The 17,939-nt window shown below is 45.4% G+C and overlaps 2 protein-coding genes and 1 pseudogene across 3 annotated transcripts in view; 2 read left to right on the forward strand and 1 right to left on the reverse strand.

Moving 5' to 3' along the window:
* Positions 1-1,585: 1,585 nt before the first annotated feature.
* On the forward strand, positions 1,586-9,559 carry mcm7 (minichromosome maintenance complex component 7). 2 transcript variants are annotated; one of them, XM_022676810.2, is made up of 15 exons: positions 1,586-1,792; positions 3,956-4,035; positions 4,123-4,287; positions 4,376-4,500; positions 4,588-4,768; positions 4,884-5,021; positions 5,129-5,278; positions 5,426-5,540; positions 5,691-5,822; positions 5,931-6,014; positions 6,094-6,305; positions 6,523-6,788; positions 7,006-7,174; positions 8,238-8,347; positions 9,179-9,559. In XM_022676810.2, exons 1-15 carry the CDS (start codon positions 1,762-1,764, stop codon positions 9,387-9,389), a joined length of 2,169 nt encoding a protein of 722 aa, XP_022532531.2. In that variant the 5' UTR covers positions 1,586-1,761; the 3' UTR covers positions 9,390-9,559. The 2 variants fall into 2 exon arrangements, with proteins under 2 accessions (XP_022532531.2, XP_049323958.1); XM_049468001.1 differs by lacking the exon at positions 1,586-1,792 and adding an exon at positions 3,160-3,263.
* A 4,490-nt stretch (positions 9,560-14,049) lies between these two features.
* Positions 14,050-16,203, forward strand: LOC103041332 (uncharacterized; annotated as a pseudogene).
* A 325-nt stretch (positions 16,204-16,528) lies between these two features.
* The window catches only part of cops6 (COP9 signalosome subunit 6), a 9,815-nt gene continuing 8,404 nt past the window's right edge, over positions 16,529-17,939 (reverse strand). The window contains exons 8-10 of the mRNA XM_022676845.2: positions 17,090-17,182; positions 16,898-16,998; positions 16,529-16,785 (exon numbers count right to left, since the gene is read on the reverse strand). Of these exons, the coding sequence (XP_022532566.1) occupies positions 16,645-16,785; positions 16,898-16,998; positions 17,090-17,182 (335 nt within the window). The 3' untranslated portion in view covers positions 16,529-16,644. The remainder of the gene's footprint in view (positions 16,786-16,897; positions 16,999-17,089; positions 17,183-17,939) is intronic.

Genomic DNA, 17,939 nt, shown 5'->3' on the forward strand with positions numbered 1-17,939 from the left:
ATATTTAACATAAACACAAATTAATGTGATGAGAAAAATAAACTAGACTAAGTTATTGGAAATGTATGTTAGTTTTATGAGTGTGATTAATTGCTTTCTAAAATAAAGCATTCCTGGATTTATTGTGTTGGAAAATGGTGTGTTTTAAGCACAATTTAAACAGAATTAGTTCACATATTTCTCAATATTTTGAGATACTATTTAAATATTTTGAGATACCATATTAATATTTTGAGATACTAAGTCAATATTTTGAGATACTATAAAAAATCCTGAAGAAGAAAAAATATTACTGTGGATTTTTTACATAATGACCCTGTGAACATAGCATGTAATATAATATAATGAATGGTGAAATAGCACTTTACACCTAATTCCAAGACCTTTATCTCTTCAGACTTAAGTCGTCTCACAAAAATGACTGACGCACCTAATACTCAATACGTCAGACTGTCAGTGTGAGGTACTGTTTATTAGTGTGAGGTACTGGGTATTAGGTGTGTCAGTCATTTTTGTGAGACGACTTAAGACTGAAGAGATAATGGTCTTGGAATTAGGCGAAAAGTGTTATTTTACCATTATTTTTAATATTAATTAATTTATATTATATTACAGGCTGTGCTCACAGGATCATTGTGAAAAAAATCAGTAATATTTGACCTTCTTCAGGATTTTGACAGTCTTATGTATTGTGTAATAGGTATGATAGTTTTCTAGACGACTTAAGACTGAAGAGATAATGACCTGGGAATTAGGCCAAAAGTGAAAGCAATAACATTTTAATTCATATCATCTAATTTTATTTACATTATATTTCACTCAGAGTTAATCTCTGTCCCTCGCATTGTGTTCTCTCCTTTATTCAGAGCGTTTGCATAGCGCTTTGCTTACATGCTGTTATTTACTGTTAAAATGCGCCATCTACAGGCGGCCGTATGTATGTTCAGCCAGCATTTAAGATGGAACGGAAATCTGAAGTAGACACTGGCGAATAAGAAGCTATAGATAGTATCTCAAAAATATTGACTTAGTATCTTAAAATATTGACTTAGTATCTCAAAATATTGACTTAGTATCTTAAAATATTGACTTAGTATCTTAAAATATTGATTTAGTATCTCAATATATAGAGATAGTGTCTCAAAATATTGAGATAGCAGTTTACTTAATAATAATAGTTTTTTTTGCTGGATTATTTTTATTTTTTAGGTGGCGGGAATGGGCTTCCATATTTAAGAGATATGATTGTTGATAAAAAAATACTCCTCGCTCCCTACATAGTGCACGACTTCTACAATCAAAAATGGAACTGCATTTAGTGCACTAGTTAAAAAAAAACATACGTAGGAAGCAAAGAGCCAATTGAGATTCACCCTGACATTTTTGGCGCCATTACAGTTCAGAACGTGGTTGGTCGACAAGGTCACGCGGTGTGTTACGTATCTCTCAGTTTTCGCGCCACACATAATCCCCGCCCGTCTTTTCTAAGAATCTATCGCTGATTGGTGGAGTGTGTACGTATCCTTTTGCTCTCATTGGATGATACCTTCAGAACTCTTGTTGTGATTGGTCCGCAGCGCAGTTAGACTCCCGCCAGTTTTCGCAGACCGTGCTGTGTGGAGTGGAGCGTGCGCGGAGACACAGTGACGAAACTTTAACACTCGCGTTTCTAGATAATAACTCCTATAATCAATATTCTCCAAGGAATAAATCGATTTAGGATCGATTTAGGAGGCTGAACATCAAAAAGACCGATTGGAAATGGCACCGAAGGATTATTTAGCCGAGAAAGGTAAGAAACTGCAGGAACTCTGAGGATCTGAGAAAGAAAAATGGCGATCAGATTTTTAATCATGTACTGACAATTATTCTGTGTTAATACAACATAATGTTTTTAATTTCGAGTAAGACGCTTTTATCCGGTGGAAACATTTTATAGCGTTTTAGTCTAACGGACCGTTCCACCTTAAACGGTGCTCTAATTCTGTAGCTTTCTGTCGCTGCTAGCTGTGTAAGTCATGCAGCTTTTAAGGTGGAACTACTTGTACTACTTGAATTACTTAAGGTGGAGCGACTTGTAGCTTATTAGTAGCGGGAGTTTCGGGATGGTGTGTGTGTGTGTGTGTGTGTGTTGATCAGAGCGATTCCACTTATTTCTCCTTAGTGACTCACTATGATTAATAAATAGTGGTTGTCAGCTAGTTAGCTTAGCTGTGGTTAGCAGTGTTCATTGTTCGCAGGCTAACTTCCCGCCGCGCTTTAACTGCGCTATTAACCACACAGCTCCTGCTCCGCTGTTCATCACACTTCTATAAGCAGCAGCTGTAAAGTTAGTTCTGTTAATTTAGATCAAACCGTGTTTTAGACCAAAGACTAAAGTTTTTCCAGTAAAGTTTACAGAGCTGTGGACGAGCAGCAGTACCCGGATGCACGGATAAGTCAATGAGTCGGTTCGTCTGAGCCGAGCATATGAATGAACTTGACGCAACTACGCAATGTTTACGTCTCAGATCAACAGTAAATACCGAATTAAATCCAAACATAGAATTTATACACACAATTTAAGGTCGTTAATATCACACAGCTGCGAACTGAGGGTGAGATCTTTAAACCGAGGAGCAGCGGATTCCTCTTTTGAGTTTTTATAGTACGGTCAGCTGCTTCGAGTGAACTGGCAGGAGTCGACTCTGGGATGACTCGATCTGCGCTGGTTACCCGGATGCACCCGTAAAACAAAGAGCTGTGGCGCGCGGAGGAGCACGTGCAGTGAGAGTCTGCGAAACACGCACGCAGTTTGTTTACACACACAGACACACACAGAATATACGCGCAAGTAGTAAACATATTAATCGTTAATGTAAATGCGGAGTAGTGTTAAGGGATCTCTATATTATATTGGAATAAAATATCTGCGCGTTATTTTGCTTACTATATTTTGAACCTCATCGTTAGTTTTATAATTGAAATGTAAACAAGTAAACAGACTGGCGTGTCCTGAAGTGTAGATTAAGTCCTACTGTTCCTGTCTGAATGCGTGTGCTGGGGGAGGGTTGCTTCTGTGTTTATCCGGGCACTATTTGGAGCAGCGCGGAGGGGCACAGTATGTGAGAAGGCCGGGAGCCATGTGCTTCTTTGTTTACAAAAACAGCAGCGAGCGCGGAGCTCCGTCTGTCTCTACCCCGCTCTCTGCGCGCTTACAGCGGGGTTCCTGGGCAGCCCGGCGCGCGGAGAAGACCGCAGGATCCAGTCGCCGACACACCGCGGTTCGTATTCGGAGCGGGGCTGGGCTCGGAAAAAGGAGGGCGGCTGGGAATCCTAATGTATAAGAAAAGCTGTTCGGAAAGGAGCAGGGGTGGGGGTTAAAGATGGAGTTCCGAGCTTTAATAAAGAGGGTTGACACACAGGGTATATAAATATAAAAAATGCTGAAAACTCGAACTCTACGTTCCACCTTAAATTAGTCCAGCAGTTAGAGCAGCAGTGCGCCATAGGATCCAGCGTGAAAGTGCTGCACTAATTTAAGGTGGAGCTGACAGTTTCTGATAGTTCACCGATTTTTAAGGTTATTGGTTATTTATTAAGGTTACTGCGCGCGCGTGTGATGTACCTGTACACGGTTATTGTGACGCACTAAAGCTTCTAATAAGCAGTTGTGGTCCTCCTCCGCGTGGGGGAGGGTGCAAACCACGTGATCACTGTTTATCAATGGGAGCTTCTCCTTTGTCGTGTAGCACCTGCTCCCCTTCACTAAGTGTGAGACATTTTGGACACACTTATGTGGTTTAATCTGGTACGTGTGTGTGTGTGTGTGGGGGGGGGGGGGGGGCGGGGGGGGGGCTAAACATAAGTAAGGGTCAGTAATGGGTACAATCCGATCTGAATTACATTGGGCAGGTCTTTAGAATTGGCGTTCTAATAGTTTTTTTAATGTGTGTGTGTGTGTGTGTGTGTGTAGAGAAGTGCAAGCGCTTCCTGCAGGAGTTCTACTCTGAAGATGATTCTGGAAAGAAGGTGTTTAAATATGGAGCTCAACTGGTGAGTAATACCCACACACCCTCTGTCTTACCGACACTGAGCACTGTCACCTTTTTCTTCTCCAACTAAGTGTGTGTGTGTGTGTAGGTGGCCCTGGCACACAGGGAGCAGGTGGGCTTGGTGGTGGACCTGGATGACGTAGCAGAGGAAGATCCCGAGCTGGTGGAAAGTGTGTGTGAGAACACAAAACGGTACACAGTGCTGTTTGCAGATGCAGTCCATGAGCTTCTCCCAGAGTACCGGGAGCGAGAGGTACACACACACACACACACACACACACACACACACAGCATTCCACTCAGAGGTGTTTGAGCAGCTACTGAAAACTGGTGTGTTGCAGGTAGTGGCCAAAGATGCGCTGGACGTTTACATCGAGCACCGGCTGATGATGGAGACCAGGGGTCGTGACCCCGCCGACATGAGGGACCCCAGGAACCAGTACCCTGCTGAGCTCATGAGAAGATTGTGAGTGAACAGCATATTAATGCTTAAGGGCATAAAAATAAAAAAAGAACACAAATGACTCTCTCTCTCTCTCTCTCTCTCTCTCAGTGAGGTGTATTTCCGGCCACCCTCCACCTCTAAGCCGAAGGTTGTGCGGGATGTGAAGGCCGACAGCATTGGGAAGCTAGTTACTGTCCGAGGAATCGTTACCAGGGCAACTGAGGTTAAACCAATGATGGCTGTTGCTACGTACACCTGTGACCAGTGTGGCGCGGAGACCTACCAGCCGGTACAGCTATCTAGAACCTGTTACTGACAATATCCTCTGGGGGGTCTCTTTGTTTTGAGAATAACTTTTTGTGTGTGTGTGTGTGTGTGTGTGTGTGTGTGTGTGTGTTTTATAGATTGCGTCTCCGAGCTTCATGCCACTCATCATGTGTCCCAGTCAGGAGTGTGTGACCAATCGGTCAGGGGGGCGCCTCTACCTGCAGACCAGGGGCTCAAAGTTTGTCAAGTTTCAGGAGCTGCGGATTCAGGAGCATGTGTGTGTCTTCAATCAGCTCTAAATCAGAACCGGAGTAATACCGGGCTTTGGACCCTCTGTGCTGCAGAGAGACTGTACTAACCTCTGGTTTTGTTTCGGCTGCAGAGCGACCAGGTTCCAGTGGGGAACATCCCGCGCAGTATGACTATTTACGCCAGAGGAGAGAACACACGATTAGTGCAGCCGGGAGATCACGTGGCCGTTTCCGGGGTCTTCCTTCCTCTTCTTCGCTCCGGCTTCAGACAGGCTGTGCAGGTACACACACACACACACACACACACAAAGATTAACCTACCGTTGTTCAGCTGCTGGCTGATAGTTTGGGTTGGTGTGGTTAGAGTTCCTATGGAGGCGCTGTGTTGAACCCTCAGATGTTCCTGTTCTGACTGGCTGTGTTCTCAGGGTCTGCTGTCAGAGACGTACTTGGAGGCTCACTGTGTGACTCTGATGAATAAAACGGAGGATGATGAGCTGGGTACTGAGGACCTGAGTGAGGAGGAGCTGCGGCAGATCACAGGTGTGCAGTCGAGTCTCAGATTTGCAGGTTTTTGCTGTGCTGAGGCTTTCTCTAAATGTTTACTTACTTCAGATCATCTGTGCAATACCTTAAACTCATCACTGTTCTACATTATAAATATGTTTATAAAGTGTGTGTGTGTGTGTGTAGAGGAGGATTTCTATGAGAAGCTGGCTGGGTCGATCGCCCCTGAGATTTACGGCCACGAGGACGTTAAGAAAGCGCTGCTGCTTCTGTTGGTGGGCGGAGTCGAACAGGCGCCTCGTGGGATGAAGATCAGAGGTCCGATCATTTTCCACTTGAATCACAACCTGTATTTACTCACTCACACTTAAAAAAAGAAAAAAAAAAGGAATGTTCAGTTGAGTGTGTGTGTGTGTGTGTGTTTAGGTAATATTAACATCTGTCTGATGGGAGATCCTGGAGTGGCCAAATCACAGCTGTTGTCCTACATCGACCGCCTGGCACCCCGCAGTGAGTCCAACGGTTCTCTCTCTCTCTGCTGCACCCCCGCTGCCCTGTGCTCTCTCTCACTCTCTCACTCCCCCCGCAGGTCAGTACACGACAGGACGTGGGTCGTCAGGTGTGGGTCTGACGGCTGCAGTGATGCGTGACCCGGTTACCGGGGAGATGACCCTCGAGGGTGGGGCTTTGGTTCTGGCTGATCTGGGTGTGTGCTGTATTGATGAGTTTGACAAGATGGCAGACGCCGATCGCACGGCCATCCACGAAGTGATGGAGCAGCAGACCATCTCCATCGCCAAGGTAACCAGTTTGGTCCAGACTGCGGGAGGTGTGGGTTTCACAGGTCTGTAGGTCAGAACTTCTGAGCTTCATCCGCGTTCCTGCTGGACTAAACTGTGGCCGACTCCTTTTTTTTTTACGTCAGTTTGGAGAATTTTATATCCTGGAGCCGCTGGGTAGAGCTGTTCTTTGGTGAACGATGATAAAACGCTCATGTTCGTAACTTGTGTTTCCGCAGGCTGGGATAATGACCTCTCTGAACGCACGCTGTTCCATCCTGGCAGCGGCTAACCCAGCTTACGGGCGCTATAACCCACGGAAGACCATCGAGCAGAACATCCAGCTGCCGGCTGCTCTGCTGTCCCGCTTCGACCTGCTGTGGCTCATCCAGGACAAACCGGACACTGACAACGACCTGCGTCTGGCCCAGCACATCACCTACGTCCACCAGCACTCCAAACAGCCCCCCACACACTTCACCCCCATCGACATGAAGCTCATGAGGTACGCGGTTTCAGCACTCCACTGGGTTTAGAATGGTGCAGAGGTTAGAATAATGTTCATGTAGCTCATCAGCTTCCGGAGCCCCGAGAGAGCACAACTGGTCTTGTTCTCTCTGGGTGGGTAGATGGTGCTCTTTCCCCTCATCAGTCCTGGTGTGATCGGGGGGTGAGGACGAGGTGATGGGCTGTGGGTGATGGGTAGTGTCTTGTCTCTGCAGGCGGTATCTCAGTAAGTGTAAGAAGAGGCAGCCGGTGGTTCCCGAGGCTCTCGCTGATTACATCACCGCTGCTTACGTGGAGATGAGGAAAGAGGCTCGAGTGAGTAAAGACACCACGTTCACCTCGGCCCGAACCCTGCTGTCCATCCTGCGCCTGTCCACAGCACTGGTGAGTATGTGCACACGCGCACACGGGCGGTTACTCGTTAACAGGTGCGGGTGTGAGGTTGTGATCAGTGTGTGGTAAAGTGCTTACAGTGCAGGTAGTGTGTGTGAGTTCTACCGCAGTGTGGGCACTTCTGTCACGCGCCGGCCGCGTTCTTCAGCTCATAAGTAGGCCTATTGCAATAATTACACGTTATCGATTTAATGTACAATAATTTTAACCGCTGTTTTTGCTGATGTCGATAATGGCCATTTTGTTTTTGAGCTAATTTCTTTATAGCAAATACATATATGATCAGAAAAAATAATCTGCAAGTGCCTTTGTGTTGTGTCCAGAGTTTTAAAAACGCAAGTTGAATTAATGTAAATGTTTTTAATCTGTTACTTTGATAATCTTTTTATTAATCCCACAATGGGGAAACTTGTTGCTGCAGCACAAAGGAAAGGACAGAGAAACAGATCAGGAAAATGTATAATTAATAATAATATACATCTATTTGGTTTCAGTCTGAATGTTAGGACTGTTTGTTTTTCTTCTGGTTCTGTTTTATTCAGTTGTGTCTCAGAGCAGCAGCGGCTCAGCAGGTGGAGGTTTTGGAGCTGCTGGGTGTTAAAAGTGCTGTTTGTGCAGGTAGCTGAAACGTCTACTGCAGAGGCAGCACTTCTAAACACACGGCCGCGTGCTCGCCGTGTCGACCAGCAGGGGGGGCTGTGGGTCTCGTCTGCGAAACCGGAGCCGTCGGTGTCGGTCAGCTTTGCGGGGTGGGCAGTCAGCCTTCATCAGAACCGCTGTGCAAACCCATGCAAAACTGACCGCACCCGACACGCCCACATTGTCAAAGCGGAGTTTCGCAGCTGGATGCTGCCAGTAGAGACTAGCTGGTGTTGAGAGGCGGAGACTTGAGCAATTGCTGGCATTCCCATAAGGCATTGCACTTGTCTCGGTCTGACAGTGCCGGCACAACTCACAGTCTTAAACACTCTACTGATTACATTCCAAGACTGGGTAGTTTCTTAAGTGTGTAGTGTGTAGTGTGTGTAATGTGTGTAATGTGTGTGTGTGTTAGGCACGGTTGCGGATGGTGGACGTGGTGGAGAAAGAAGACGTAAATGAAGCCATGAGACTGATGGAGATGAGCAAAGACTCCCTACAGGCAGACAAATCAACCACCACCAGGTGAGTGTGTGAGAGAGAGTGTGTGAGAGAGAGTGTGTGAGAGAGAGTGTGTGAGAGAGAGTGTGTGAGAGAGAGTGTGTGAGAGAGAGTGTGTGAGAGAGAGTGTGTGAGAGAGAGTGTGTGAGAGAGAGTGTGTGAGAGAGAGAGTGTGTGAGAGAGAGAGTGTGTGAGAGAGAGAGTGTGTGAGAGAGAGAGTGTGTGAGAGAGAGAGTGTGTGAGAGAGAGAGTGTGTGAGAGAGAGAGTGTGTGAGAGAGAGAGTGTGTGAGAGAGAGAGTGTGTGAGAGAGAGAGTGTGTGAGAGAGAGAGTGTGTGAGAGAGAGAGTGTGTGAGAGAGAGAGTGTGTGAGAGAGAGAGTGTGTGAGAGAGAGAGTGTGAGAGAGAGTGTGTGAGAGAGAGAGTGTGTGAGAGAGAGTGTGTGAGAGAGAGTGTGTGAGAGAGAGTGTGTGAGTGAGAGTGTGTGAGTGAGAGTGTGTGAGTGAGAGTGTGTGAGTGAGAGTGTGTGAGTGAGAGTGTGTGAGTGAGAGTGTGTGAGTGAGAGTGTGTGAGTGAGAGTGTGTGAGTGAGAGTGTGTGAGTGAGAGTGTGTGAGTGAGAGTGTGTGAGTGAGAGTGTGTGAGTGAGAGTGTGTGAGTGAGAGTGTGTGAGAGAGAGTGAGACACAGTAAACGTGTGGAATTTTTACTGTTCCTCACAGGATCTGTATCCAGTCATTAAACCCTGAACCAACAGATGCTCTTTAATGCGAGAGTGCGGGTTAAGCGTGTGCTTCCTGTGTTGAGCTCTTTTAAACATGTTGGAGCAGAATGTAACCTGTGTTTTTGTGTGTTTGCAGGACCCAGCGGCCGGCGGACGTGATCTTCTCTCTGGTGCGAGAGCTGGCGGGTGAGAGCGGGAAGGTGAAAGCGGTGCGAATGGCGGAGGCGGAGCAGAAGTGTGTGTCGCGTGGTTTCACTCCGGCTCAGTTCCAGTCGGCTCTGGACGAATACGAGGAACTCAACGTGTGGCAGGTCAACCAGGGCCGCTCTCGCATCACCTTTATCTAATCGCACATCACGCCACACACTTGCCTCTTCCATGACTCCATCTGCTGCCATACCTGCAGATTCTCTTTATGGACTCTTTGAATTTGAATTTATTGATCACTAAATGTTTTCAGCTGTTTGTTTGTTTTAATTTGTTATTAATGCTGAGAAATAAAAACCTGTAAATACCACTCTGCCTTTCCTCCTCCTTGTGTGTCTGTGTGTGTCTGTGTGTGTCTGTGTGTGTCTGTGTGTGTCTGTGTGTGTCTGTGTGTGTCTGTGTGTGTCTGTGTGTGTCTGTGTGTGTCTGTGTGTGTCTGTGTGTGTCTGTGTGTGTCTGTGTGTGTCTGTGTGTGTCGCACTTCTGCAGCTCCTGTTAAAGGGGGGGGGGGGGTGTGGGTATGCAGGTTTACAGCTGCTCTGTTTTTACGAGGCTCTTTGAGCTTCAGCTTCGGGGGGAATCTGCTAATGAGTGCTGTGTTGGCACTGTTTCATCAGAACGTCCTGCTGCTCTGAGGGGCGCCGCTAAAAGTGTTCTGAACTGAGAATCATTTTTGAGCAGATTCTGATTTTATAAACTATCCAGCTAAAGCTAGTTAACATCTCACATTTCTACTGTTTTAAAACGCCATAGAAATTTGAATTAGACTTTAGATTCTTGGGCCGGATCGGATTTAAGGAAACTGGTCTATGACGCCTAATTGATAGATTTTAAGGCTTGTGGATCATTGTTTGCATTGTTGGTGTTTTGATCTTTCAGAGATCTGTTCTTAATCATTTTTCTTCAGTAATAGGTCTTCAGTGTTGCAATGTTAAACATAATGAACAGATAATGATAATGTGTTTGCAGCAGGTCAGGTTTTTGGGCCTCATCTAAGATCTAACTTGAAAGTTACTTAGTGTTCAGCTTGTACGCTATATTTACTGTCTTCTGAAAATAACACTCAGACACTAATGTCTCAATAGATACGATAAAAGTGAGTCCAGAGATTAGCTTTAAATAATAGATAAGTGCTGCCAGTATTGCTGCAGAGGTTGATGAAGTGGGAGGTCAGTCTGCAGTGTTCTAGAAGGGAGCCTCTTCTAAAGCTGATGCACAAGAAATCCTGAAACAGTTTACTGAAGACCAGCAGTCTGAGAGCATGGATTACTGGAACCGTGTCTTGTGGTCTGAGGAAATTAAAATCAACTTGTTTTATTCAGATGGTGTTCAGCATGTGCGATGGTGTACTGGGGTAGAGTACCAAGAAAACTCTGTTGTCTACAGTGAAGCATGGTGGTGGTAGCATCATGGTCTGGGGCTGTACAAAACTGAAAAGTGACAGACTGGTTCAGTTTTACTCCAGACCTAAAACCCAACCGAGCATCTGTGGGAAATCAAGTAGAAGATCTCTAACATCCACCAGTTTTGTGATCTCGTTCCAGAGGCAACCTGCCAAACTACTAAACTCAAGTTTACTCTCACTACTGAATACTGCACACTACTGAACACTACTGAATACTGCACACTACTGAACACTACTGAACACTACTGAATACTGCACACTACTGAACACTACTGAATACTGCACACTACTGGACATTACTGAATACTGCACACTTCAGAACACTACTGAATACTGCACACTACTGAACACTACTGAATACTGCACACTACTGTACACTACTGAACAATACTGAATACTGCACACTACTGAATACTGCACACTACTGCACACTACTGAATACTGCACACTACTGAACACTGCTGAATACTGCACACTACTGAATACTGCACACTACTGAATACTGCATACTACTGCACACTACTGAATACTCCACACTACTGAATACTGCACACTGCTGAATACTGCACACTACTGAACACTGCTGAATACTGCACACTACTGAACACTACTGAATACTGCACACTACTGAACACTACTGAATACTGCACACTACTGAACACTACTGAATACTGCACACTACTGAACACTACTGAATACTGCACACTACTGGACATTACTGAATACTGCACACTTCAGAACACTACTGAATACTGCACACTACTGAACACTACTGAATACTGCACACTACTGTACACTACTGAACAATACTGAATACTGCACACTACTGAATACTGCACACTACTGCACACTACTGAATACTGCACACTACTGAACACTGCTGAATACTGCACACTACTGAATACTGCACACTACTGAATACTGCATACTACTGCACACTACTGAATACTGCACACTACTGAACACTGCTGAATACTGCACACTACTGAACACTGCTGAATACTGCACACTACTGAACACTACTGAATACTGCACACTACTGAACACTACTGAATACTGCACACTACTGAACACTACTGAATACTGAACACTACTGAATACTGCACACTACTGAACACTACTGAATACTGCACACTACAGAACACTACTGAATACTGCACACTAGAGAACACTACTGAATACTGCACACTACTGAACAATACAGAACACTACTGAATACTGCACACTACTGAACAATACAGAACACTACTGAATACTGCACACTACAGAACACTACTGAATACTGCACACTACAGAACACTACTGAATACTGCACACTACTGAATACTGCACACTACTGAATACTCCACACTACTGAATACTGCACACTACTGAACACTGCTGAATACTGCACACTACTGAACACTACTGAATACTGCACACTACTGAACACTACTGAATACTGCACACTACTGAACACTACTGAATACTGCACACTACTGAACACTACTGAATACTGAACACTACTGAATACTGCACACTACTGAACACTACTGAATACTGCACACTACAGAACACTACTGAATACTGCACACTAGAGAACACTACTGAATACTGCACACTACTGAACAATACAGAACACTACTGAATACTGCACACTACTGAACAATACAGAACACTACTGAATACTGCACACTATTGAACACTACTGAATACTGCACACTGCTGAATACTGCACACTATTGAACACTACTGAATACTGCACACTATTGAACACTACTGAATACTGCACACTACTGAACAATACAGAACACTACTGAATACTGCACACTACTGAACAATACAGAACACTACTGAATACTGCACACTATTGAACACTACTGAATACTGCACACTGCTGAATACTGCACACTACTGAACACTACTGAATACTGCACACTACTGAACACTACTGAATACTGCACACTACTGAACACTACTGAATACTGAACACTACTGAATACTGCACACTACTGAACACTACTGAATACTGCACACTACAGAACACTACTGAATACTGCACACTAGAGAACACTACTGAATACTGCACACTACTGAACAATACAGAACACTACTGAATACTGCACACTACTGAACAATACAGAACACTACTGAATACTGCACACTATTGAACACTACTGAATACTGCACACTGCTGAATACTGCACACTACAGAACACTACTGAATACTGCACACTATTGAACACTACTGAATACTGCACACTGCTGAATACTGCACACTATTGAACACTACTGAATACTGCACACTACAGAACACTGCTGAATACTGCACACTATTGAACACTACTGAATACTGCACACTACAGAACACTGCTGAATACTGCACACTACTGAACACTACTGAACACTAGTTTCTCTTGGAATCAGCTGATCCCAGTCGGATTAAACTGAGCTCAGTTATAAACTCTGCAGAGATTCGGCCCAAACCAGGGAAACACTGTGTGACGAATGGGCGGAGTCTCTGGTGTGTGTGTGTAAAGAATGGGCGGAGTCTCTGGTGTGTGTGGGTGTGACTGACAGCAGGGTGTGTATAAAGAGTGAGTGAGGAGAGGAGTGATCAGAGCGGAGCTGAGGGAGCAGGTGAGTCACACCTTTACACTCCTATACATCACTAATGATGTGTGACAGTGAGTGAGTGTGTTTGTGTGTGTAAGAGTGTGTGTGTATTGTGTGTGTGTATTGTGTGTGAGTGTGTGTGAATAAGAGTGTGTGTGAGTGTGTGTGTGTGTGTGTGTGAGTAAGAGTGTGTGTGAGTGTGTGTGTGAGTAAGAGTGTGTGTGAGTGTGTGTGTGTGTAAGAGTGTGTGTGAGTGTGTGTGTGAGTGTGTGTGAGTAAGAGTGTGTGTGAGTGTGTGTGTGTGTGTGAGTAAGAGTGTGTGTGAGTGTGTGTGTGTGTGTGTGTGAGTAAGAGTGTGTGTGAGTGTGTGTAAGAGTGTGTGTGAGTGTGAGTGTGTGTGTGAGTGTGTGTGAGTAAGAGTGTGTGTGAGTGTGTGTGAGTGTGTGTGAGTAAGAGTGTGTGTGAGTGTGTGTGTGAGTAAGAGTGTGTGTGAGTGTGTGTGTATTGTGTGTGTGTAAGAGTGTGTGTGAGTAAGAGTGTGTGAGTGTGTGTGTGAGTAAGAGTGTGTGTGAGTGTGTGTGCGTGTGTGCGTGTATTGTGTGTGTGTATTGTGTGTGTGTGTGTGTGTGTGTGTGAGTAAGAGTGTGTGTGAGTGTGTGTGTAAGAGTGGTGTGTGCGTGTATTGTGTGCGTGTGTGCGTGTATTGTGTGCGTGTGTGCGTGTATTGTGTGTGTGTGTGTGTATTGTGTGTGTGTGTGTGAGGTGGGGGGGGGGGTGAATTGATTTTTGGTTGAACTTTATAATAAAGTGATAAAAATGTTTGATCAGTTTATAAATGAGTTTAGATATTAAAGTGTGTTTGTGTTCAGAGTCATGATGCTGGTAAAATTGCTGTGTGTGCTGTGCTGCTTTGCTCTGCAGCCCTGTAAGTATTACTGGAATTATTAATATTAATATTAATAATAATAATAATAATAATAATAATGATAATAATGATGATGAAGATGATGATGATGATTTTTAGGGCAGCTGGAGGCAAAATCTCTTCTAAACGTGATCAAACAGGAAGGTAAAGAAACTCTTTAATTCATCAGCGTCTCCTGAACCTGTTTAATGTGTAACAAACACTTACACTTTTCCCATCTACACTGTGTGGTGTGGGTATGTGTGTGGCTGTGTATGTGTGTGTGTGGCTGTGTGTGTGTGTGTGTGTGTATGTATGTATGTGTGTGTGTGTATGCGTGTGTGGCTGTGTGTATGTGTGTGGTTGTGTGTATGTATGTATGTGTGTGTGTGTATGTGTGTGTGGCTGTGTGTATGTGTGTGGTTGTGTGTGTGTGTGTGGTTGTGTGTGTGTGTGGTTGTGTGTATGTATGTATGTGTGTGTGTGTATGCGTGTGTGTGTGTCTCAGACGTGGCTCCAGTCAGTATAGACGCTGAGAAGGCTAATGGTTTCCTGTCGGGCTCTAGGGGGCGCCGCAGTGTGGACCCCCGCTGGCATCGCCAGACTCCAGACTTCCAGGCTTATTATCGTTACTACAGCAGCATCGGACACACGGAGGGGGTGAGTGAGATTCACACACACACACACACCAGAGAGAGAGAGAGAGAGAGAGAGAGACAATAAACACTCCAGTCTGCAGGGTGTCAGGGTGTGGGGGGGGGGGGGGGGGGGGGGGTTCTCACAGGGTTCAGGTTAACACCACCAATCCTGATAAAAAACGCTCCACGGTTTCTGTTCCGTTCTTTCAGTTTCTATTCCGTTATTCCACAGTTCTGATTCCACTGATTTGTTGTTGAGGTCTGTATAAAGTGTGTGTGTTTATTTACAGTATGTTTTTGATGCTGAGCTCCGGTTCCTCTGTTTCAGCTTTACGAGATCGACCGGATCCGGATGATCTACCAGCAGATGCGTCACCTGGAGCAGGTCCACGGTCCAAACGCCGCGTACTACCAGAGCAAGCTGGGTGTTCCCGTCCTGCCCCCACTGCCCAAATGTGACCCGGCCAAAGACAAGAATTGTAAAATGCCCCCCCCCTCCCCCCCCCTGAGGCATCCGCCCCAATTAAAGGCCACGCCCCCCCAGCCATGTCCCAGGCTGACGTTGTTTACCTGTGCAACGCTAAAGACCCCCTCTGCAAACCGCACATCGTATACATGCCCACAGGGGCCGTTCCTGTGCTGTGCGACCCGCGCTACCACCCCACCTGCAAACTCGAGGGACCACCACCCCCCGCCCCGCCCAAGAAGGTAGCCCTGCCTCCTAAGGTAGCCCCGCCTCCAGCACCAATAATGTACAAAGGAATGGAGTATGACTGCGACCCTTACTGGGACCCCGACTGCCTGATTGATAACCCTCCCCGTCTCATCAAAGGCAAGCTGGCCCCTCCCCCTCCACCTGAGGAAGAGGAGGAGGAGGTGGAGTCGACTCCGGCCCCGCCTCCCCCGCCTCTCCCGATTGCTAAGAAACACCCAGTCCCGTACTACGGTTACCCGTACTACCCGTACTACACCCCCAACTACCAGTCAGAGCTGTATGACGCTCACCGCTACGCCTACCCCTCCCCCAACACCGACAAATAAACACCACAAATACACAACACCGACCAATACACAACACCAACCAATATACAACACCGACAAATACACAACACCGACAAATACACAACACTGACCAATACACAACACCGACCAATACACAACACCGACAAATACACAACACCGACAAATACACAACACCGACAAATACACAACACTGACCAATACACAACACCGACAAATAAACACCCACAAATACACAACACCGACCAATAAACACCCACAAATACACAACACTGACCAATACACAACACCGACAAATAAACACCCAGAGTGAGTAAATCACAGCAGTGTAAATCAGTGAATTAAAGTGTAAAATAAAGAAGTGTTGAATAAAATCTGTTCTGATTCTCTGATGTTTGTAATTTATTAAAAGCTTTTACATTTCATACATATACAGTATTCTCCAGCTCCACAGTCCACCTGGGCTCAATTGTGTGTGTGTGTGTTTTATGTGTGTGTGTGTGTTTTATGTGTGTGTGTGTTAAGTTCCGCTACTGCGGCAGTTTTAAACTGTTGTTAAACAGCAGATGTTGGGTTTATTGGGGTTTATTAGGGTTTACTGGTGGAATTTTTCTGACTGATCTTTGGTTCCTGTAAACCTCCTACAGCTTCTCCTCCATCAGCAACACCACACACCTCTCTCTCACTCACACACACACATTTTACAGAACGAGAAAGTATTCCCAAAATGTTACTTTTATTTCCAGAGTCTTTTACTTACAACAGATACTAAGTGTGTGTGCGAGTGTGTGTGTGTGTGTGTGTGTGTGTGAGAGAGTGTATATAAGTGTGTATCAGAAGAACAGGCCCCTCATGCGGCGGCCGATGCCCTGCCGGTCGTACAGGACGTTGAACTTGTTGATGAACTGGTTCATGCTGTTGCAGGTTTTAGTGATGGTGCCCAGATACGCCATCAGCCCCACGTCATTACATTGCTGAAACACACAATTACTCTGTAATTAATTACTCTTAATAAGTACTCTTATTAATTACTCTGTTAATTCCTATATTAATTAGTATGTTAGGAAGACTGAGATCAACACTCACATCGTAAAAGTCGGTTTTGAACTTGAGCGTGCTCAGTACAGGCAACCGGTGACACAGAGCGTTCGCCTCCCGCAGAATCTCATGATTAAAGGGGACCTCACCTACACACACACACACACACACACACACAGATCAGATAGTGTAGGGCACAGGGATCAGACTGGCCTGTAAATCAGATCCGGTTCTGCTCACCTGCTTCAACCGCCTTCACATATTCCAGAATCAGCTTCACCCGACTGTGCAGCATCTTTATAGCACTGTGCTGCGCTATCAAATGCTCCGCCACTGAGAGAGAGAGAGAGAGACAGAGAGAGAGAGAGAAACAGAGAGAGAGAGAGAGAGAGAAACAGAGAGAGAGAGAGACACAGAGAGAGAGAGAGAGAAACAGAGAGAGAGAGAGAGAGAGAAACAGAGAGAGAGAGAGAAACAGAGAGAGAGAGAGAGAGAGAGAAACAGAGAGAGAGAGAGACAAAGAGAGAGAGAGACAGAGAGACAGAGAGAGAGAGACAGAGAGAGAGAGACAAAGAGAGAGAGAGACAGAGAGAGAGAGAGACAGAGAGAGAGAGAGACAGAGAGAGAGGCATCTGTGTGAGCAGTAATCTGGGGAAAGTGTTTAACAACATTTTAAATAGCAGAATTCTCTCTTTCCTTACCGAACACAATGTCCTGAGCAAGAATCAGTTTGGCTTCCTTCCAAATCACAGAACTACTGACCACATTTACACCCTACACACCCTAATAAATCAACACATACATCAGTCCAAAAACGGAAAAATCTTCGCCTGTTTTGTAGATTTTAAGAAGGCATTCGATTCTATTTGGCATGATGGACTATATTACAAACTACTAGAGAGCGGTATAGGGGGTAAAGTTTTCGAAATTATTAAATCAATGTATACAGAAAACCAGTGTGCTGTTAGAATTGGAGACAAACACACAGAATTCTTCACTCAGAAAAGAGGAGTGAGGCAGGGCTGCAGTCTGAGTCCAACACTCTTTAATATCTACATTAATGAGTTAGCGGTGCAGCTGGAACAGTCTG

Source organism: Astyanax mexicanus, chromosome 19 (genome assembly GCF_023375975.1).
Source record: "Astyanax mexicanus isolate ESR-SI-001 chromosome 19, AstMex3_surface, whole genome shotgun sequence".
Lineage (NCBI taxonomy): Eukaryota > Metazoa > Chordata > Actinopteri > Characiformes > Acestrorhamphidae > Astyanax > Astyanax mexicanus.

Excerpts from the sequence above, each read along its gene's own strand:
- mcm7 (XM_022676810.2), top strand. The coding sequence starts at position 1,762 with ATGGCACCGAAGGATTATTTAGCCGAGAAAG. Across the intron at positions 5,541-5,690 it reads GGAGCTGCGGCAGATCACAG|AGGAGGATTTCTATGAGAAG; the intron begins GTGTGCAGTCGA and ends GTGTGTGTGTAG. Across the intron at positions 6,015-6,093 it reads CGACCGCCTGGCACCCCGCA|GTCAGTACACGACAGGACGT; the intron begins GTGAGTCCAACG and ends CTCCCCCCGCAG.